Consider the following 22,125-nt stretch of genomic DNA (forward strand, 5'->3'; position numbering starts at 1 on the left):
ACGATATTCAGCGATGCACGGAATAAGACTTGTTTCTGCACTCATCCTGACATCTTTTGCCAGGGTAAGGGATCTATTTGTATCTTTTGTGACCTTTCAATTGTTTCCGGCACTTCTATCCCTTGTTTAATTCTTTTAAAAACCGCGGTACGATCGTAAGTGATATCAAGGATTCGATGTTTTTCGTTCGGAAGGATGAAGAAATTGTTGGTGGCTTACACATCAAATTCACGATGGTGAATCTCTAATTGCTGAAAGGTCGATATTTTTATGTATTCATTGAGATAAAAATACCTGCAACTTTTTTTGAGTCTTGTCAGATATCTGTATCTCTTGTTGAGTTGCCAAAGTAATTTTCTTAAACTGGCAACTTCCACTCCGATAACAACCGTGTGATTATTATAATTATATTTGTTGCGTACTTTTCTGTCATGTAAGAATATGTATATCTTCTTGACGCTCCTTATTGTTTCTTAACCAAAAGTCTTTAAGAACCTTGGATAGCAATGCACCTGGTAAATATCACTCTATGTGATTTAAATATTATTATGATTGTCAGCTCCATATTAATAAGCACCCCGGTAGCTAGTTTTTTCTGCAAGCATCTAAGATATTCCTGTATGATCAATTTTTACTTATTGTAAAAGAATATAAGTAATGACAATAATAGCTTGTAGTCTCGACAAAATGACTTCCTTTAATTGCTGCAAAAAAAACGTCCATGAATCAGCAAGCTAATAACATAGAATAAAACTGCAATTTTTTGTCCCATGCAGTCTTGTCGACTTGTGATTATTTTGCTGTGTTATGTAATCAAACCTGCCCGAACTTCGATATTTTCCGAGTCGAATTGATCGTAGACCTGCAATAGCTGGTATCCACTTTTGAATGATGAAAACTTACTCTTTATTTATTTCGACTTTGCAGAATGAGTTTTCAACACTCGAAATCAAGTTTCTATAAAGCTATATATTTATTTTTAGAATGATTTGCACTTCACACCAGAACATCTTCTTTTATTTTTCGAGAAGAAAAATTCACTACCCGTGAATACGATTTCTGATAAAAAATACGTGGTAATATAATTACGTCTAAAATTAAACTAAATTAAATTTCATTAATACGTCCCCATTTCAAACGATTCTTAATGATTTCAGTTTTCAACCACGAAGGAACGTTTTGATCGATGTATTGTGCATTGGGGAACCGTAGAGAAGGTTCTGGAGTTTTGAAGGGATGAACAGTTTTCAATTTTTTCAAAAAGTATTCCTTGTTTATCTGCTTTGGATCTCTGTACTTGTCCATGTAGAGGTTGAACGGCTGTCTAAGAGGAAACCACACTTGTTTTTTAATGTACGGTGGTGGGAAGTCATATTCAAATCTGGGCTCTTTCATTTCTGAGAATGAAAAGGTTAATTCGCATTAATTTCATCCTAAACACGAGGTATGAATCATAAGAATAATTATTAGACAATATTATTTACCGAGAGTTTTATGGAAAAACTCTGTAACGCTAGTATCCCAGTCAGATTGGAAGAACGCTAGTCCAGCAGGAGTCAACTGATCCTGATGATCTCTATAGAAATGATACGTACTCCAGTTACGCTCTCTTAAGTCGATACTAGAAAATAAATTTTTCATAACATTACAACTAGAAATTTTTAAACTAATCCAAAAATGACCCGTTTACAGCTGAAGCTTTCGCAAACCTACCATGGCTGCTCTTTTCTAAAGGATGAGAAATCAAGTTTCTTCTCCTGTTTATACAGAACAAAAACGTATCTGTGGTAGCCTGTGCCATAGAGAGGAAAGGGTTTCAGGTAATCTATTATCACTTCTCCTTTTTCAATGGAATTTCCTGGAATATTACCACTGAAATAACAAAACAAATTATTGTTGTTGGAACACCAAAATGTTTCTCCCTAATATTAGTCAACAATATCTGAGCTTACATGAACCAATGACAATACTCGCTGTCTTCTTCTACTAAGTTACCATCAGGGCAAGTTAAGAGAAGAGTCCACAGCGAATCTGGATTAGATTCATAAGTAACTTCTGGTGGTTTACTTGTTTCGATTGGTTTGAGTATGTTGCCTCTGAATGCTTTTGCAATCTCATCTTCATTGATGCTGTAACTAATGTCTATGGGAACCACAGGATAAAAATAGGCATCGCCGTAAAGATCCCTGAATATACCATAATAATCGGCAACCTTATGAATGTCTGTAGACCAAGAAATTTTCTCCCAATTGTTCTTCACGTCTTCCAAATCAACGATAACTGAAAATCACCCATTCATAAGAGTGGTAGAGAAACTCGCTAAGGTAAAGACAAGCTGTTCACGTAAACTTACGTTGTCTGTTTCTAGCTAATCTCTCAAGATTGGTATCGGAGCGTGTCTGTTTAATCTGTTCCATGAATCCCGGTGGTAACAACCTCTTCGAACTCCGCTGAACTGGTAATCCTATATCTACCTTATAATCTACCTTTGGATCGTATGTGTTCAACTCTAAAAATAATGCGATATTAATCTTCAATTTTACCATTCTGCCGTTCAATCGGTTGAGATAATTCGAGGTTAAGATTTTCTTTCAATAAGTGATGAAGAATAACAACCTTCTAATCTTTGTGCCAAGGTTCTGGCGATACCCGGCGGTTTTCCACGAACTTTATGTCCATATCGAATCTGCTGACCTCGTACAGCAATTAAATCACTGTAAAATATCTTTAACAGAGTATTCGCCATTCCTAAGCTTCGTCTGCTACCGCCATTGACACAAACTTTGAAACCCTCATCGTGTAGATTGGAAACTGACGTACGTGAGTTGGTTATGACGTGAGATCAGAGAACTACCTGACTTACCGGCTGTCCGCTACGCCCTCTGGGACCGAGTGTCATTTGTTATTATTTCGAACATCATTATTGTTGTTTGTCGTGGTGTCGGGTCGGCCGGGAGTCCGCAGGTAGTTTTCGACCATCGTTGAGGGAGGTGTGTCGTAGACCGGGATAGGTGAAATAGAACAAGGAAATAAAGTTAAAAACAAGTACATTGAACGAATGATTTTTCAGTGCGTGTAAATAGCTGTATAATATTTTTATACAAGATTTATACAAATGGTGGTGTTGCTGGTGCACGCGTTTAATTAAATATCGTTAAAAACAATGTAAAATTTATACCGCGCGTTGTGATTTCATATATCTAATAAATCCGAAGCGTAAAACTACTTGGTGTTAAAACAGCAAGGATATCTGTTCAGCTCATGGTGACCGCAATGAAGGGATTTTCGAAGACAAGTTAACGATATCTGTTGTTTGTCATTGCAATAATTCGTTTACAAAATTATCAGTTTATAGTCCGATGGGTTTACAGAATATCTTGTGCACCTGCAGAGAATCGAACCTCGAAATCTAGACTCGTTTAGGTGTAATAATCTGAAACTGTGTTACTGTGTCTAGGGTGTCGAGCATTTATAAGGACATTATACGGTAAAGGAAGCGAGTCCGGAATGACCGACCTATTGATCGGGATAGCAGGGAACTCCTTCGTCTGTCCTGGAAAGAATCCTAGCAACGGAGATGCAGTTGTGTACAGAAACGGAAATACAAACGGTTACAGAAACTCTGAAATGCGACATTCCAGGAGCGAGGACCTCCTGGGTGCCGGGCGTCCCTTGAGTCCGATGCTCGCGGCAGCTTCTGAAGATGACCTCGTAGCAACGACCGCTCTCCACGAATGCGCGAGTCCACCCCCAACTCCTTGTTATCGTCCCTCCAGGACTCCCGGTCCTCCTGGAGTCCTCGCGGACCGCGTTGACCCCGAAGATTCCATCCGAGATATCGTTACCGAAAACGATCTGTACAGGTTCGTATTTAGTTTGTTTCATGCTTAAGAATGTCTCTTTCTATACAGGTGCGTTTTATATTTGCAGTTTTGAATCGAAAAATTTTCTCCGGGTAAATCTCGAAGAATATTAGAAAATTCTTCAAGACTTCTCCTTTCGCGCTACCAGTGTTCTAAGATGGCAAATAAAAAACGCGCCATTATCTTCAAATCCTGTACGGTTGTTGACAATCTCTTCACCCCCTGTGCATTCCAGTTTCACCCCAACTCGATCAATATTATTTTGTTGTTTCGATAATTGCGGGGCGTGTGTGGGAACTTTCGCAGTATGAGTTCTATTTGAATTCGAACATGAAAGGTCATAAAATGATGTAGACACGGTGGGTGCTCCCAAAAAGTTGTCGATGCAGCGCGACATTTTTCGCTCCCTACGAATCTGCAATCTTCGATCTTCAACGATCACAACTCTTCTGTCGCGTTTCTCGTATTTGGCATACCGGTGAAAAATCTTATTTTCGCTCAATGTCGTCTAGGACGTTGAAGAGAAAAAAATTTTTGCAAATCAGTTTCACTTGCATCAGACTTTATAGTGCGTACGTATGTGTACGCAAAAGCTGAGTATTTATACGTACTACTATATTTAGCAGGTTGAAAAATGATAGAAATAAATAAGCTAAACTTGTGCTCAAGAGAGCATTCCTTGACGATGCATGGACTGACTGGCGCGGTTAAAACACTCCTTTCTAAAATACAGAAAGATATATAATTTCCTTTTGCGGATTCTCCATTTCCATCTCTCTAATATTTTATTTCGTTTGCTCCGCTTATTTGCGAAGAGAAAAAAGAAACGATAAATAAATAAATAACGGGGAACAGTTTATTTTTCAACGAAACCGTATCACCCACTCACGCCTACCGAACTAAACCGGTTTTTTGATATTGGTGAATCTCATCTTCATTTATTCTAAAAAGAAAAAAAAAAAAATCAAAACAGAAGACACAAAAACCTATCTCTTTGTGAAAACGCTTTTCAATGTCTAACCGTATAACGCAAAACCATTAAAGTCAGTCAACCCCTCTCCGTTGAAGCTGTAGGAAATTGTTATGTTTTCTAAAAGGTACTTCACATACCCTACAATCACGGACTTATTTTATTTTTTTTCTAAACCTTTGTTCACAGATTCGTTCTATTCAAACGACACTATGACAAGTACGTCGCCCTCGCAGCGAGATATGAAGAGGCAAGAGGCGTCGCTTACTACTTGGAGGAGCGTTACCACGAGGTCAAGGTATGTACATACGCATATATATTTACACGTGACTCATTATTGCGACTTTGAAGCTACAAACTACTCTTCCCATTTGTTTATTTCTCTTTCAACAAAAATGAAAGAAAGAAAATTGTCATTTTTCCATCGGCGCTGTTCTGACGGAACAATTTTCGCTGATGGAAGAATTCGAATCGATGTGCATTATCGTGTGTCGCTCTGAATGATCGACGATATTCCATCGCGCGTGAACCGGCGGTAAATTTTCAGATACGATATCTGTGATAAATCAAATATCTTACGCTATCCACACTCGACTTATACGATATGCTTATCAAAGATTTTTTTTTAATTAATTTATTTATTTTATCTTTTCTCTTCGCGCGCTTCGAGCGTTTATCGATCTAAGAGTTGAGTAGTTTTACTCGAAATTTCTCTCGTTGCGTTTGATTATATTATATGCGGTCAAGTCAATGTTCATTATCGAACAATTAAGATTATTTGTGTACAAATTCCGTAATTACTAGATTATCTAGCGTCTCATTGGCCGTATATCGCTAAGTGGGTTGGCAATTATTCCGCAAATACGTTTTTTACGTTGCTATATTTCAATACGACTGCATAATTTCCAAGTCACAGCGTGTAAAATTTCCTGGAGATGACGAACACAGATATTAAAAAATGGAAATAATGTGGTCTCAAAAAAACTCTCGAATTTCCTTTCTAATTTAAACTTTCAATATCAATGAGTCATTCACTCGTACAGTTATTATACTCTATTAAATTTTCTGTTAATTGCAAAAACATTCTCACCTTACAAAATCGTCCGCCAATAAAACAATCGTTCGTATCACATTTTACGCGATATTGATGTATCCACGTGTCCCCGTACGTTGTGAATAAATTTATATAATAATATGTAAATATCATATTATAGAACATGGTTTCTATACATATATATTGTTCAGAGGTTGAATAAAGCACAGACACGGACATAAGGTCAAGTTCAACTGAACAATTGACTATCGATTGACCCCACAGAGATTTTTCCTTTTTTGCTTTTTTTTTTCATGAACTAGATAAACGGTTTCTATATTTAGTTAGACTACTCAATTTCATTGTCAGTACCAGGCATGTAGTATACGATCATAGCTATCATCACCCAACATCTATACGCGGCAGACGTGATGCGGTTTTCGATACTTTTCTCTTTTTTGATAATCTTTGTTGTAATATTCTACAATTTAAACGAATAACTGTGCATACCTAGCGAGTTTAATAGGATATATTATACGAATCGTGATTACCAATCAGCTGTTTCATTGCGTCATTTGAAAATAAGTTAAAATAAAACGGTAAATCGACAACTAGATTTTGTATTTGCAGTAGAACGTCGTTCGTTATAAGCGAAGCAAAGTGGTCTCCGAATCCGCTTTCTCGCATTTCGATATGGTGGTAGTGTGAAATAATATAAAACACCGACACTAGTGTTCGTTTATGTAACGATCTCCGGTATCCGCCATTCTTGTTCTTCGATGGACAAAAAGAATTGAAAATAAAAAAAAAAATAAAATAAAAAACCAGAGAGAGAGAGATACACTCGACCAGCCTCTTGTCGGCGACTATACGCGAAAATCAGCAGAAAATGAAAATCGATTTCGTTGTGTGAAAAAAAAATCCTGAAATCCGAAACATACAGGTAATCATTTTTCACGTAACCCACTCCTCTTATCTTATCTATACGATGATCCGGAATTAACGATGTCGAGACAACGAAACTATAAACGGATGTTTCGGAGTCACGAATATTGGGGGGAAAAAAATAAAAAAGACTCATAAAAAAGATGGCGAGAAATTTACGAACGGTACTTATACGATAGTGGGAATGGTAAAACGACGGATTGAAGTAAAATAAACTGCAATAAAATTTATTTTTTTCAATACAGAAAAAGGAAAACCATTGACGTCGGCGTTTCATGCGTGACGTCACGTTAACCTGAATATAATAGCAAGATCGGAAAGCCCGTTCTCTTCCGCTGCATAAATGTTGCAGCTCAACCAGCGAGGGCAATTTCATTATGCAGGAAGTGGAGTAGCTTCTCCCGTGCTACAACGAATCGTTGCTTACCGTTGCCACGTATTATTTGTTTCTCTCTACAAAAATATAACATTACTCAATCATATAGAATACCTGCACATACGAGCGAAACTTCAGGTACAGATTTATTCATGAATAAAAATAGATGGTAAATATCATCAGCTCCCATGCAGAGCAGCAACGTATACATATACATATGAGTTGTCTGCAAATCTTGTAACACGAAACGCGAATATCTTTATAGGTATAACTAATACTTATTGTATATCGAATTTCAATGGACATTCCTTTCTATCTCGATTCACCTGCGATTGCCAAAGGCATAAAATAATTTTAATTGAGACGGAGCCTGTTCCTCATGTTTTTTGCGTTGAATATCGTGTATCGTTTTTTCCGTTTAATTTATTTATATGTAATTATACGACGCGTGAGCTGCTGTTCTTCTGTGCGATACTTCGTTCAATTTACTACACCTCCGTGAACCTGGCATTTTGTTTTCGAGTACGTTCTCGGCTGATATATACGCGATGAATTTCGTGTATAGCTCTTTAGTTTAAAGACTTTTATTTAACTGGTTATTTTTTCTAATTTCTTTTCATCTCTGTACGTACAAAGACTGTCATTATCACGAGTCATCGGCCGTGGCTCGTCGCGGTATAATTGATATACCTTTGATAATAAGCAGAGATATATACTCGTAGTGGGAGTTATGATATATTTATGGACCCTCGAGGGGGCTTAGGAAATCTATAAGCTCTGACGATTGAGTGGCGCGATCACAGAAATTAAAAGAAGAAAAAAGCTAGACTGCAACTATTCGATAACATTCATAATGAATATATCTGTCATCTTTGAAAAGTAAAAAAGTTTTTAAAAAATTTTCCAACAGCGTTATCGATCTCGTCATTACTGTACGCTTTTGAGAATAATTTTCAAATCCATGAACGTTTTCGTAGGAGTATCGGCTCCGAAATTGATTTATCAAAGTGTATACATATATTCGTCTGGATTGTACAGTGTAATAAGATTTCTCGAAACTCGCGCATCATCGCGCATCTATATGCATATACACGTATATCAACGAAATGCATACCAGTGTACAGCCGGTATAGTGTACAAACACGTTTCTGTCACTGATGAAATATGACCACTTTAAAAATGAACCTTAGAAAACATGCCTTATAAGAACGGAGGAGAGACGGAAAGATTCTCACGATCTTTATGTACGTACAACCGGAACGAACTAACTTATAAACGACCGTGCGTATACATATCCAGAGAATGATCTTGTATACATAAGTTTATTTATTCGTTTATTTTTATCTTCTTTTTGGCTTGTTATCTGATTTATTTCGGTTTCTTTTCTCACTCCTACATCAATTCATTTTCCCCAGTCTTTTTATTCATTTTTTTTCGTTTCATCTTCTTCTTCTCCAGCTATCTTTCGTCGGCACCAACCACCCGGTGTACCGGGATCGATGAAAATTGCTCGCATCCTTTGTTTTCTAATCTAAAAATAATAATAACAACGACGATGATAATGATTTTTTTTGACAAGCTAAATATATCGTCGGTTTTGTAACATATAAGTATACAGCGTAAATAATCGACTCGTCCCACTTTCATAACGACGACTTTGCTCCGTATACGTACATGTAACGAGTTGAAGTTTATCGGATCTGTATTCATTATGACGTTGCAATTTAGGAGTTGAAAACTGAATTTAATATCGTTTAACGTTTCGGTCATCTAATCTTTTTTCTTCCACCGCAGTTGCAACGGTTATCGATATTCTTATCGTGTAACAGATTTCTGATAGAATATTTCATATTATTTCCACACCCAGAAGAAATTCAACTCCATTTCATACCGTACGTATAGTACATGTATAATATACCGGTCTCTCAGTTATATGCACATGTATGTATCGCGAAGCTCTCCTTCTTATTCATTCTATTTGTTTCAGTTTTCCTTCCTCCTTTTTCACCTACACCTATACGCACCCTTCACACGTATCCACCTCTTTTTCCGCACGAAAGAACATGCGGACTTCCGCTCGGGTTTCACGCGCCTGATCCTGCAGGCTAGCCGGTTCCATCGGAGTCTCCGTATACCCTCCTAGGTTTTAACAGTTTTACTATCCACGCATGTATTTCATAGACGGCTAGCCAATTCACCCCGTATACGGACGTAGCGTATTACACCACATCGGCATGAACCGGCCGTTTCTTAAGTCGATTATGTGAGTTTAAAACACGAAACTGAAAAAAAGTGGGAAAAAAAGATTTGAAGAAAGTAGAAAATAATGGAAAAAGGATCAGCGGATATTCACGGGGACACATCACCCTTACAGTTCCGTGCACATGGCTATAGGTATGTACATATGTGTATAAATAAGCCAGTCTACTAATTGGCTTCGGACTTGAGACTCTAAGACTCTCGATTTGCCATACCGTGAAGCATGCGAAGGAGGAAGGAAGGAAGCATCGCCCTCTCGTTATTCTATAATTATTCGAGTAGGTACCCGACAGATTATGTATTACGTATAAATAAATATGTAACGCGTGATGTTATATTCATAGACTAGAGTTCGGAACACTTTTTTTTTTTTTTCTATTGAAATTTATTAATAAGACCGTTTTCCTTTATCAGATGCAACGTGCGTAGAAGGATAGAATCATCGGGCTCAAAATCGCTCGCGGAAAATTCGAGTTCAACGTTTTTAAAATCTCTCTCTTGGGTCGACGTGCTTCGTTGGATTTGTGACTCGTCTGACTCATCGCGATGGATGATCGTTTGGCAGACGGAGGCAATAAATTGCAACGAAGTTTCCATTGTCGCATTACACGGACGTTCGTGCGCACATATACGTATGTATCCGTATAGTGCACGCCGTGATCCGTTGCAACGTTAAACTACCAGAAGGTAGTCGGGAGGATCGAGGATTTTATTATTGAAACCAGAACCACGTGATTTATAACGTGAAAGTCACGATATTACTATACATACGTATGCCTTATATTTATTCACCCATTTCCTTCAATTGACATCTCGGTGAATGTATTTCTACGATGAGCAATTATGACAGTGATGAACGGACGTAAATCCTAGGTACATGCAATTATATACCTAGATACATACTCGACCAACACGTTATTAGATGCGTCATAACTTCGATGGATGACGATTAAAAATTTTTGTTTCCACCGAAAATCAAATATTTCTAGCTTATTGTCAGGCTGTATTAATTTTCGTGGTATTATAAAGTAGGTAATTCCCATGTACCACCCACACCTGCGCCCGCGTTGCGAAAAATGACAAAAGGTTTAATCCCATGAAATTATAAGCCTACTTTGTCTGGCCCACAGTCGTGACGTTGTTAAAGGGATTCCTATGTACCAACATTGAGGGGAAGCATTGTTGCACCGTAAGCTCTTGTACCATTCGTATAGGTATGCATACTTTTTCCTAGGTAGAATAATGTTTAGAATAATAACAGTAACAATAACTTTGCTATATTATATTATGGTGTAGGTTCCGTGACTCATCCTTATTGAAGTATATTATTGAGGGAAAAACGGAAAATCTGAAACGGAGAAATTACGTTATCCACTTCCTACGGATATACACTTACAGTGCGTTTGATTTGGTTTAATAAAAAAATTAAGATGGCGGCTAAGGTGGATTCAAAATTTAACATACGTTTGTATAGAATCGAATGTCTGTTTAATAATTTTCGTAAAATAGGTATTATACGCACGACGATTATCGTAGATGTTTTATTTTTATGTTAAATCTGAAGCCAAGTCGTTACATTCATTTTATACGTATAGCTGCTTTATAATCTGACGTAACTGCAGCAGCAAGTCCAAGAAGGTCTTGAATCGTGATTCGCACAGCTTTAAGTATTATACATGTCTACCTATACATACTTCTTTTATGAAACGTTTAAATTACGTACGTACCAGGATGTAAGAACAAATATCATCGTACGTACGTACGTTGTTTACATTCATGGTTGATTATTGAAATTTAAAAAAAAAAACCTTAGCAGCGCCATTTTTTAAGTTTTTCAAAATTAAAGTATTATAACTTTCGTAGAGGTACATAGATGGATGAAAAAATCAAATCGTCCAATTTACAAATTATTCGGTAGTGTTGCTGAATATATAAAATTTTTATTCACAATCTGTCAACAAATTTAATTCGACCCGAAAAATCATCGCTACAAATTGACTGTTTTAATAGCCGCAAAATCGAGATTCAATTCAATTTACAATGCCGGTGTAAATGTCAGTGGCAATAATGATAATGATTATTATAATTCCGTGATCTCTGGTGCGATATATTATTATTATTATTTTTTGCAATATTTTGGCCCTGATCTTAATTAATTTACTAAACATACTAACGCGTCCATTATTTTTATATACACACTGTGCATACGTAACTAAACTTTCTCTTTTTATATAGTTAGACATTTGAGATTAAAGATCGTGCTCATGTCACCTAATAATATATCAGAGCCGCGCATATTATCAAATGTTCAAAGTATTTTCGGTAGTGAACAAAAAAAAAACCAAAAAAATCATCGCGGAAGACATCGAAGCGATGAATAGGTAGAATACGAAGGACGGATCGATCGTTCGATTATTGCTATCAATCAAACCTTTTCGTTTATTTATAGTTGCAAAACTAACTCGGAAAGAAGGCTCGATAGCGCGACGATTTACGTTTACAATTATTTTAAAGTCAGTGGTAATCTGCAGCAGACCGTGAGAGGTGACCTCACCGTCGTGTTTCGAGGCCGCGAACGGGCATAACAGTTATAAACCGTAGGAAAAGAGCCACCCACGGTAATAGCCGTCGTTCTTTATATAGGAATATTTATATACCAAATCTAGCTATCTTTCTGTCTGGTCTATCTACCTGCGTCGTAGCGAAAAAAAAAAATTATTGAAAATAAGAAAAAAATATGCGGAATCCAAAGAAATGGATGTGTATGAATTCTTTTTTCTGTTTTTTCTCTCTGTTACAACATTGGAAGGGGAGGAAGAGGTGTGAATTTTTTTTTGTGGAATTCGATGTTATATATGAAGATTATAAAATTCATTGTCAGTGCCATTTGTAACGATGGTAACAATCCGCTTGGTTTATAAATTATTTTCTCATCGACGAGACGTACTACCTAATTGTATATATTTTCTACACATGTGTGTCAACCCTTTCTGGAGCGTGCGAGAAATACACGTATAAACACAATAAAACTGTTAAATACGTGCGCCAAAGACGGCCGCCTTTGTTTCGCGAATTTTATAACATGTAAATTTGATAATTTTCTTTCGAGCTTGGCTGGGGGTCAATGAATCCGGAAATATCGTTCCCAACGTACCATAAGCGTGTGCAAGAATGAACTGAACATAGCAGATTCCTTGGGTCTGCAAAATTAGGGATGAAGAAAAATCCAAAAGTACAGCAGATAGTTTATCGTATTACAACATCGTGTGAAATTGTGTTGATCCAATTTCGTTTAATGTAGGTAATTTTTTATTCATAAATCAGTCGATGAGCATTATTAAGAACCAGGCGGATCGTGGGACATTTAAAATCACAAATAAAATTGAACAAAAATCGACCAGAGGCGATTCACCTGCTGCAGGCAAAATGACTGCTGCTGCTCATTGTATGAACATCCCTAATGTACGACACTATAAAGCAAAATAATGACCACGGAATTTGATTACGAAATTCCTGCGTGTCCGCATCATTCCTGATGAGCATATAATGTGCGATGCACCTATTTGTGTATTGTACATGCATGTGCGCATGCTAACTACTGTACGTAAAATCTTTCACAAGTCATTTTCTACCTGGTTTTATTTCCGCGTGCAGGTATGAATCGTATGTGCCGCACGTAATGTGCATGTTAATGAGTTTGTTACTCCAAGTTGTATACGTGGGTGCGGGATATGCGTACACGTTTTAAACTAGCGGACGACAAATTTTCCTGTCAAAAATTCTATGGAATTCTAATTTTTCTGTATCAATTTTTTCCCGTATGCTCTACGGTTCACTGATTCACAGATTCGTTTTCTGGAATATTCTTACGTATTATGAGTTCAGGACGAATTCGTTAATTGAATTAATTAATTGATTAATCTACCGAAAATGATCCAGTTATCGCTGATTTTTTGTCAGTTACGCAGGTTCTCTAAGTTTCGAGTGAACACCTAGCTGTTTCAAGATAGGATCATTACCGCCGCTATTTGAGTCACGTGATTTATGATATACCATTTCATCGCGTTTTCACTTTTCTCTTAAAATTAATTAAAGAATAACACGCGCACGGTGCGCGTATATACGGTCATTCGTTACAGTTTGAATTAGAAAAAAAAAATAAATAAATAAATAAGCAGGAAATGAAACTGTAAGAGAACATTCGGTATGAGAATCGTTATGACGTACGTAACCGCAGTACAGAAAGTAGATGCGTTTTAAAAATTTCTTATGGAGGAAAAATAAACAGAAAAATTATGACGACGCTGCACGTATATGGTTTTTGGAAGAAATTTCTTTCTGGTAAATTATCTAGTGTACATTGAACAAAAGATATTTTGAAAGCGTCTCTGCGCACGTATACCTATACATGTACTAATTGTATGTGCAGAGAGCGAGCCACGATTAGTTAAAATTTTGTAATATCAGCGGCAACTTTCTCGGTCATATAATATTTTAAAAAAGACTTTGACCGTGAGCGGTAAACGAGATATCAAATTCTGTATACATACATGTGTTGCAGGGCAGGAAACGATAAAACGTTGGACGATTTCATTCCCTATTATAGATACTATATTATAAACTGCAGCTATAATCACGTGTATTTTATACATGTACACGAATATATATAATCTTTGTTTACATGGGTATATACAATACGCATGTGTTTATACAATTACTGCACGCGTATTATCATTAAGGCATGATTTTTTTATACGTTTTATAAACAAATATTATAAGCTTATTATAAACGCACATATAGGAATGAATCGTATCAGTTATAATTAATTCCCTCGCAATTATATGATAATTTTTTTCTCATCTTTATTTTTATTCAAATGTCACCACTCACTAACGTCTGCACGACCCCCTGCAATATCGCGCGGGCTGAGGTTAGTCAGGCGCTAAACCGACGAGATAATAATGGCGATTGATAATAAATAAAGAGATGGTGACGTGGATAACATGTATGTATATTAAAATTTAAGATTGATAGAAAATTTGAGGAGTAGCTTCAACCCATGAATTAATTATACATTTACACCTATACGATGATATTGACCGAAATTTTTAATTAATGGAAAGCTCGCTTTCTCACCTTGGTATCATACATAAAATATATAGCTTATAAAATATACACATAAAATTTTTATATTTTTTAGAGTTGACTTACTCTGAGGGGATAAAAAGAAACGAAAAATGGAAAATGGAGAAAATTAATACGTAAAAATGGCCACAAGTTTCAATTCGTTGCTCTGCTACCGCAGTCAGTCACGTCCGCGAAGTATCGGATTACTTCCGCTTGACAAGTTTGCTTTCTATGTGGCTCGACCGCTTGCAAAATACATATACATATGTACGTATATTATAGTTATAGAGACATGGATGAGTATGTAAACTTATACCATGTATGTATATTCATTAGGTTTTCTTCCTTCGATCCATGGGAAAATTATTTTCATACAAACTACTCCGATGTGGATTATAATTAATATTCGCGCACGAAACTGCAATAACGTATTTGTAGAAAAATTTTATTTCGAAGAATTCTCAACACTCGTATGCTGCACATTCCTGATGTGAATAGATCTGTTCGAATCGATTTTTCAACGATCGGTGTAGGCACTCTTGAATGTACGGGACTTTGACTGACGTGAATATGTCGCGTAAATAAATATAAATTTATACTCGTTAATTCTCCATCCACTTCGATCGTTCAATTATGTATAATGTATGATGTACTACGTATAGTACATACAATTTTCGATACGTGTTTCGAAGGCAAATTGAAAAAAAAAAACGGTTACAAGTGCAGCGGTCGTTGCAGGTGTTGGCGAACGATTAATGAGCATTATCTGTCGGTACGTTACGTACTTATGAAAAATAAATTTGCTGATGGTATTTTTTTCAGTTCTTTTTTTTTCTGAATTCTTCCTCCATACGTTCTGTTACGAATAAGTGATACTCCGTATCGGGGTACGCGTCGGAGGAAGACGAAAGAATTTTTTAATTAAAATATAATTGGACGAGCTCTTGTCACCGATTCCTCAAACGCTCGTCGTCATCGTCCTTTTACTAGCGAGTATATCGATATACCCATTTCTATACCGCTGCACCCGTTTTGCAGCTATGCAGACACCAGTTTTATAGGTATACCTACGATGCGCTTACGCTGAACTTGAGATTTCCACATAGGTATACATACCGATTTAAAAATGGGTCAAGATGCGGTATTTTGCACTCCCATGAGCTCGACAGCCTATAACGATATCCACTGCACATACGTACGTGGACATATGGGTATTTCTAGACGTCCGTCCTCACCTGCGGATCGTTTCAAATCTCTTGTGCACGCTTTTATATGGATAACTACATAGCTGTATCGCGTCATTGTACGTCGCATACGGGAGCAAATAGGTAGCCATTTACGTCCGATAACGCGATTTCATGCATTTTTTTTTCGTTACTGTCCTTTCCTCTTTCTTATTCTGAAAACCTCTGAAATTATTCCATCCTGCGACCGCCGAGGAATTTCGTTCGCCAGGTTTATTGTTCATTCTTGCGGCATAGCGACAGCGGCACCGCTTTATATTCGCGATTCATTCTTATGCGAGGCGTTGGTCTTTGCCACCGGTGGTGTGTCTCGAACTTTTGAAATTTTTCTTTTTTTTCTTTCGGAGGTTCCTTTTGGGTATTTTTCTCATTGTTTCGTCCACCTTTTCAAGCGGCGAAACGAATACATGCAGTGCACGGAGACTCGTTCTCGTTAATTTATATGAATATATATACACATGCAGTTGTACATATAGGTAGCATATCTTGACCCGGATAAATAATTATGTTGCGAAGAGGCGTGCGACTTCGCCCGGGCGTGGGAGTTCAATTGCAGGTTGAACTTTCCGTAAAAGTTTCGTGCGAACTGTACGCTGCACCTTAATTCCTCCTTCGTACCTGTACCTAGAAATAGCAATGGAAATTAATCCAACTGTTGCACTTTATGTATTTCACTTCATACATATACACAAAGGTATACGTACGGTTGAACCCCTCCTGTTCATAAAATTTTTTTCAGACCGCAGAAAGATGATGATTTTTTTTTTTTTTTTTGCGTTCCAACGTTCAATCATCCTTCATAACGTCGCAATAAAATTATTAACGTACATTATGTGTACATAATATTGATCCGCAGGGAATAAAAATTTAACGGTTCATAAAATCTTCGATGCAGCAATCGCAAATATATGTAAGCACGAACGGTAATAAAAGATGATAAAAAATCAAAAACAAATTGTTGATTTACCGAAACTTAACGGGACACCATCGCGAATAATATTTCCAATTTTTTTTAGAGAATAATCTAGTCTTGAGTTACAGATTTTAATTGATAATAAGCGATCGATAAATCGTACAACGACTCGACTATGAATTTGTGCTAAACATTTTCTTCGCTTTCTGTTTCTGTATAGGCTGAGAAGGATAAGCTCGAGGAGCGAAGAATGGCGTTGGAAAAAAGGCTCGAGGGTTGCGAATCGGAATTGCGGGAGAAAGAAGAGGAACTTTTTCTCCAACTCGAGCGAAGTCTTCGTCTCGAAGATGAGGTGGAACGTATAAGGACCGACCGAGACGCCTGCGTTGCAGCGCGAGATCGACTCGAAAGAGAACGAGCAGCGGCGTTACGACAATTGCAACTCCAAGCTTCTCAGGGCGAAGCAACAAGGCGCACCCTGGAACGTGCTCGTCAGGATGTCGTCAAACAAGCTACAGTTATTCGGGCTGAACGCGACGCCCTAGAGTTGGAGGTATGGCACATGAAAAAACATGGTCTCAATTCCTCGCCGATGTTATTCCGTCCGACTTAACTTATTTTTACTTGGGATGAAAGAAATTTCGCGGAATAACCCAACAAGCCTGTTTTCTCTCTCTCTTCTCCTCTTCTCTTCATATTTTATTTTTATAGTTTACTCATTTTTCACGGTATAAAAAATCATACCTACAGATTTTCTGTACAAGTTTGTAAACAAGCACATACTACCAACGTCTTCGACATGGATAATAAATTGAGACGTCGAATAATAATTAATTGGAGTCCTAGCTTTCGAGCTACAGCCCGAACGACGTGGGACCGGATTTTTTTGTCAACCTGATTTTTTACCGCGAAATCAATACAGGTCGTTCAGACACGAGAAAAGAAAATATAAAAAAAAAGCGTTGCATTTAGACTCATTGAAATCTCGATTCAGCCATCGATGATCTTGCGCACGTATCGAGCGTTGATAATTGATTTCAAGGAATCGTATATGTGTGTACCACGATTCACGTTTCAATGGTTCCTATGGAAAGAGGAAGAAGAAATCACAGTATGTAATTTTACACCGGAAAGAAACGTACGAAAAAGCGTCGGATCCGGGGCAACTGAAATAAATAAACAATCAGCATGATCGCTTTTCTAATTGTTGATTTTTTGCTTCGCAGAACGAAATATTGAAAGAAAGGCTAAGAGCGGAACAAGGAGAATTGGGTGCGGAACGTAGACGTCGCGAGGAAGGCGTCGCGGCGCTGAGCCACGAAGCAGCGACGCTTCGTCACGCGGCTCGTCATCTTCGTGCGGCCGCACTCCACGCGACTGCATGTCGACGTAGACGTCGTTGTTCCGTATGCGTTTACGCAAAACGTACCTTCGGAGACGTCGAAGATTTCCGTGACGAGTAAGTCACCTGTATTATGTATTTATACCTGTACGAAATGAAATACTAATTGTTAATTAATTACACATTCAGACGCTTTCCGTTACAGCAGATGGAAAAACATGTTTGTTTTTTTTTTTTTTTTCTTTCTTTTGCTTATATTATACCCAATTAGATATTCTTTCAAACAAATTTATTTACGCACTCATAATTATTCTATTGTAACACCTATACCGTTTCGTAGGAAAACTATGTACGATGACGTCGCTGCTCGTTATTATTAGTCGTTAAGACGTTGCCTCAAATTAAATTAACACTTACTCTACTCACAGAGGCATTGTTTTTTCATCTATAATTATTCGAATCGCTGTAGTAGATGCGGTTGTAGATTATTGCTAAACCTTTGTTAAGAGACGGATGTAGCGCACGGCTGGTAAACAATAGTTTGACGAACTTGTTGAATAAGGATAACTAACCGGTCGATGGACTCCTTTGAATACGAGACAGTAATTGTTTAACAAATTTATTAACGCTTTATATGTTAATTTCATTACAGTGGAAAACTCTTCAGGTGCCTTCAAGCCCCGCTGCAGGATTTACGTACGTGGTTACGCCCTAGCGCATCGACAGCGCTTCCTCCATTGAGAACTAGCTCGCCGATGGACCGGGGAATCAGTTTTATTGACGATTCGAGCAGCATTTCGGAAGATGAGGCCTACCCGAGCACTCCGGTAGCGGATGTTTCTCTTTCTTCGAATAATTCCAGCGCTCCAGCTACCGCTAGGGCATTTTCATCCGACTCTGGGTAATCAGAATCGTTTTATGCCTCGATACGTAGATATTAATTAATTAATGTGGGGAATGTTATTAACTATTAATGGCTTGATAATTGTGTTCAGAGGTCAGAGGTCAATTATTAATAAGCACCGATATATTACACCCAGCCGAACAAGGGTGTAATACACGATCTAGAGTGTTCATTTATTTTGACTTTTTTTTGTCCGCAGATTTTCATCAGAAACCGGAGATCGTAGGTCGCGCTCTTACGAGGGTGGTAACAATAGTCGAAAGATCAGCGAATCTTCTAGTAGCGAACCAGATGCTACGAGGAACGGTGGGGGATTCACTCGTTCCCGATGGACAGCATCTTTTCGAAAATTACTTGGGCGCAAATCCAAGGCTAAAGCAACTGCCGAACAGTCCTCCTAAGTGACCTTTACGTAATATTATGTATTCTATTTAGGTGTGTCGGAGGCCTGTGCAAACTTTAACAATGGCATGTTGAGTTGTTATTATTCGTATTCGCGGAAAAAAATATTATCGGTGTTTACGATGTGCAAGATGTGCTCGTCAATTTAGAAATTTTACCACAGTTATTGATGAATTATTTGCACAGGTCTAAATCTAGTAGGAGTCGGAGTGTTGAATGCTATTTATTGTTATAGGCAAGATTCAGATACGATTCCAATTCCAAAGGAATTAGAGAATGATACAATCATTTGCCAAGAACTGTTTCGAACAAATAACTTACATTAATTAGCCTAATAAATTTTGTAGCAATAGCCGATGATAACGGTTAGAATTGTGTTCGCGTACTTAAACTCATTCACTCGTCTCATGTTCATCTTGCCATGTGCAGTCGAAACAACTGTAATTATCGATTGTTTCATCCATCACTCTCCTCCTATTGACGCGTAGCCTTTGCCAATGGAATTAATAGACTATTCCAATATTATTAATTCATAAGTTGCGCGCAGCCGTAGTTCCTATACTTTGATAATTTATCAACGAAATGAAATTATTAGTGGAATTTGCACAGGGAATTTATTATACCATGGCATATTTACTGTAGTTTCGCTACGAAGCTGTTTGAATATATTTATGAATTTTTTTGTTTATACTCCGACTATAATCAACATGACCAATCTAGGTGATCGTATTAGTTGTATGTCAAGATTCTTGAAACTTGGAAAAACCGTTGATCAAATCCATTTTGAAAATAGCTATTGCTGTTATTCGGCAAAAATAATTTTATTTATAATTCCATACGAGCTTTTGCGAATGAGGAAATTCACTTGATTCAAAAAATACTGTTAATTTCGCTTGTGAATTGAATAAAGGAATTCGATTTATAGATGATTTTTATCTATAAGAAAATAAAGTGCACTTGATTTTATTTTATTTCGTTTCATTCCTGACAAGTCAATTTTACTTGACAAATCATGTTTGTTCATTAGAAGATTTCACTATATGAGACTCATTCATAGCGCGTAACTTATGAAGCATTATATAGTTTTTAAGACAAATGGTATGAAATTGTTACATTAGTTAACGAATTAGAAATGTTTGTAGATCACGAAGAACAAAAGAACATAATTCATGACTGACCAAACGATCATTACCAAATGAAACACAGAGATTAAAAATAAAGTAGATCGATAGAACTTTTCCTTCGGGGCAATAGGTCAGGTTCAATATTCCTGGTGTAATTCTTGCCAGTTATTTAGTACTCCTAAATAGAATTGTTGAGCTGCGTAGTAAAGCGAAGAATAATATTGCCGATCGAATATGATGTACAGGTATATGACTCGGAAACGTGAAGTGTAATGCGGATTTTTTATCACTTTTGATATTTGCCGAAGTGTCCGTCAGCATTACACGATACCTGTATTCGATTATGTACACCGTACATACAGGAGATTAGAATTGTAGATGCAGAATAAATACCGTCGTTGAATTTTAGATATAGAACCATATACTCTCTTCCGTAGTTCTGATTGGATTATTGTCGAATCTTGGAACGAGAATATGCAGAATCGATATCGCACATAGTCAATTTACAGCTGTGCTACAATAGCCGTTAAAAATCGTGCGAATGCAAAATATGAATTATCAATAATCATAAGTACAGTTTAATTTGCCGTCATCGTGTCATAGGCAGGATAAGATATTTTCGTATTTTTTATTAAACATTCACATAAGGAAGATACAAAAAAATTCCTTTCATTTCGTTTATACTATTTGAAAGCATCGACATTCGAATGAAAATTTCATTTAGTTTAATTTACTATATGTCATTAGCTAAGTTGAGCAGAGCAAAACGCCGCACTTTTGATTTTTTTTCTGGCAGCTATTATTTTTTCGTTTACTTTCCGATCATCATTTTCGGACACCTATGCCTATGCATTTGGTTGAATTTTCTCGATAAACTTAGCTAATTTCTGTATACCTTTTTATTTGTTTTATATTTTATTATCAAACCTCCGATGTTGTGTATTTCGAAAAATTATTCCGCTTTTGTATTTGCGTTAAATTAACGTGTGATTGTAGCGGAGCGAGCCTCTTGCCTCCCTCTGCTTGAACGAGGGTGATCCAGAGGAAAGACTTGAATATATTATGTTTTGTTATGGGTATATGAATATAACTTCTACCGTTGAAATGAGTTGTAAAAAAAATAACGTTATTATATTGTGAATACGAAATATAACAAATATAATATCGAGGATTATACTTAATGTTATTGTTCCGAACGATCGTATTGTTAGACATATAAACTATATCATTTTGTTGTACACGTCCCAAGCAATCTCAACGAAAGAAACATAAGACCCCTATTGCATTCCATAGAAATATTGTAAAAGTAAATAAAAGAATCTCTAAATAATTTGAAAAGAGTATCCATCTTGTTTACACCAACAACCAATAATTCGAGCAGACAGTTATCAACGAATTTAAACTTGCATTTTATAGTTCAAATCATATTTAAGAAAGGCGCGAAGATAGCGCGACAACGGAAGTCGTTGTTTTCAAATTCAAATCAACAATGCCTGCAAGTGCTTATAGCGCTGAGAGAATTAATTCTATTGGTCATTGGATCGGATTCGACCTTTTTTCATTGGCCAGGTTTTCAATTTTAGTTTGCATCGGTCAATCAAAATTCAGGGGATGTGGAGGCG

The 22,125-nt window shown here is 37.0% G+C and overlaps 2 protein-coding genes and 1 long non-coding RNA gene across 5 annotated transcripts; 2 read left to right on the forward strand and 1 right to left on the reverse strand.

Moving 5' to 3' along the window:
- The first annotated feature begins 119 nt into the window (after positions 1 to 119).
- LOC125500249 lies at positions 120 to 1,299 on the forward strand. Its single transcript, XR_007277514.1, has 3 exons — positions 120 to 258; positions 984 to 1,076; positions 1,158 to 1,299. It is a non-coding gene; the product is annotated as an uncharacterized LOC125500249 (long non-coding RNA).
- On the reverse strand, positions 950 to 2,787 carry LOC105691965 (39S ribosomal protein L38, mitochondrial). Its single transcript, XM_012410813.3, has 6 exons — positions 2,617 to 2,787; positions 2,354 to 2,509; positions 1,953 to 2,280; positions 1,714 to 1,872; positions 1,485 to 1,621; positions 950 to 1,397 (listed from the first exon to the last, which is right to left on the reverse strand). The coding sequence occupies exons 1-6, from the start codon at positions 2,744 to 2,746 to the stop codon at positions 1,108 to 1,110; spliced, it is 1,200 nt and encodes a 399-aa protein (XP_012266236.2). The 5' UTR covers positions 2,747 to 2,787; the 3' UTR covers positions 950 to 1,107.
- On the forward strand, positions 1,306 to 21,833 carry LOC105691974. Of its 3 annotated transcripts, XM_048652360.1 has the most exons (9): positions 1,306 to 1,444; positions 1,693 to 1,820; positions 2,369 to 2,458; positions 3,458 to 3,863; positions 5,023 to 5,131; positions 16,952 to 17,284; positions 17,958 to 18,190; positions 18,726 to 18,974; positions 19,177 to 21,833. In XM_048652360.1, the coding sequence occupies exons 4-9, from the start codon at positions 3,508 to 3,510 to the stop codon at positions 19,376 to 19,378; spliced, it is 1,482 nt and encodes a 493-aa protein (XP_048508317.1). In that variant the 5' UTR covers positions 1,306 to 1,444; positions 1,693 to 1,820; positions 2,369 to 2,458; positions 3,458 to 3,507; the 3' UTR covers positions 19,379 to 21,833. The 3 variants fall into 3 exon arrangements, with proteins under 3 accessions (XP_048508317.1, XP_048508318.1, XP_012266251.2); XM_048652361.1 differs by lacking the exon at positions 1,306 to 1,444 and having other exon boundaries at positions 1,676 to 1,820; XM_012410828.3 differs by lacking the exons at positions 1,306 to 1,444; positions 1,693 to 1,820 and having other exon boundaries at positions 2,341 to 2,458.
- The last annotated feature ends 292 nt before the right edge of the window (positions 21,834 to 22,125 follow it).

Source organism: Athalia rosae, chromosome 3 (genome assembly GCF_917208135.1).
Source record: "Athalia rosae chromosome 3, iyAthRosa1.1, whole genome shotgun sequence".
Classification (NCBI taxonomy): Eukaryota; Metazoa; Arthropoda; class Insecta; order Hymenoptera; family Athaliidae; genus Athalia; species Athalia rosae.

What these genes read in the sequence shown, in the direction of transcription:
- LOC105691965 (XM_012410813.3), bottom strand. Translation starts at nt 2,746, where the DNA reads ATGGCGAATACTCTGTTAAAGATATTTTACAGTGATTTAATTGCTGTA. An exon ending in CTTGGCACAAAGATTAGAAG is followed by an intron (nt 2,510 to 2,616) that starts GTTGTTATTCTT and finishes CATTATTTTTAG; the next exon opens with AGTTGAACACATACGATCCA. An exon ending in GTTTTTCCATAAAACTCTCG is followed by an intron (nt 1,398 to 1,484) that starts GTAAATAATATT and finishes TTTCATTCTCAG; the next exon opens with AAATGAAAGAGCCCAGATTT.
- LOC105691974 (XM_048652360.1), top strand. Translation starts at nt 3,508, where the DNA reads ATGACCGACCTATTGATCGGGATAGCAGGGAACTCCTTCGTCTGTCCT. An exon ending in AGCGTTACCACGAGGTCAAG is followed by an intron (nt 5,132 to 16,951) that starts GTATGTACATAC and finishes GTTTCTGTATAG; the next exon opens with GCTGAGAAGGATAAGCTCGA. An exon ending in GTCGAAGATTTCCGTGACGA is followed by an intron (nt 18,191 to 18,725) that starts GTAAGTCACCTG and finishes ATTTCATTACAG; the next exon opens with TGGAAAACTCTTCAGGTGCC.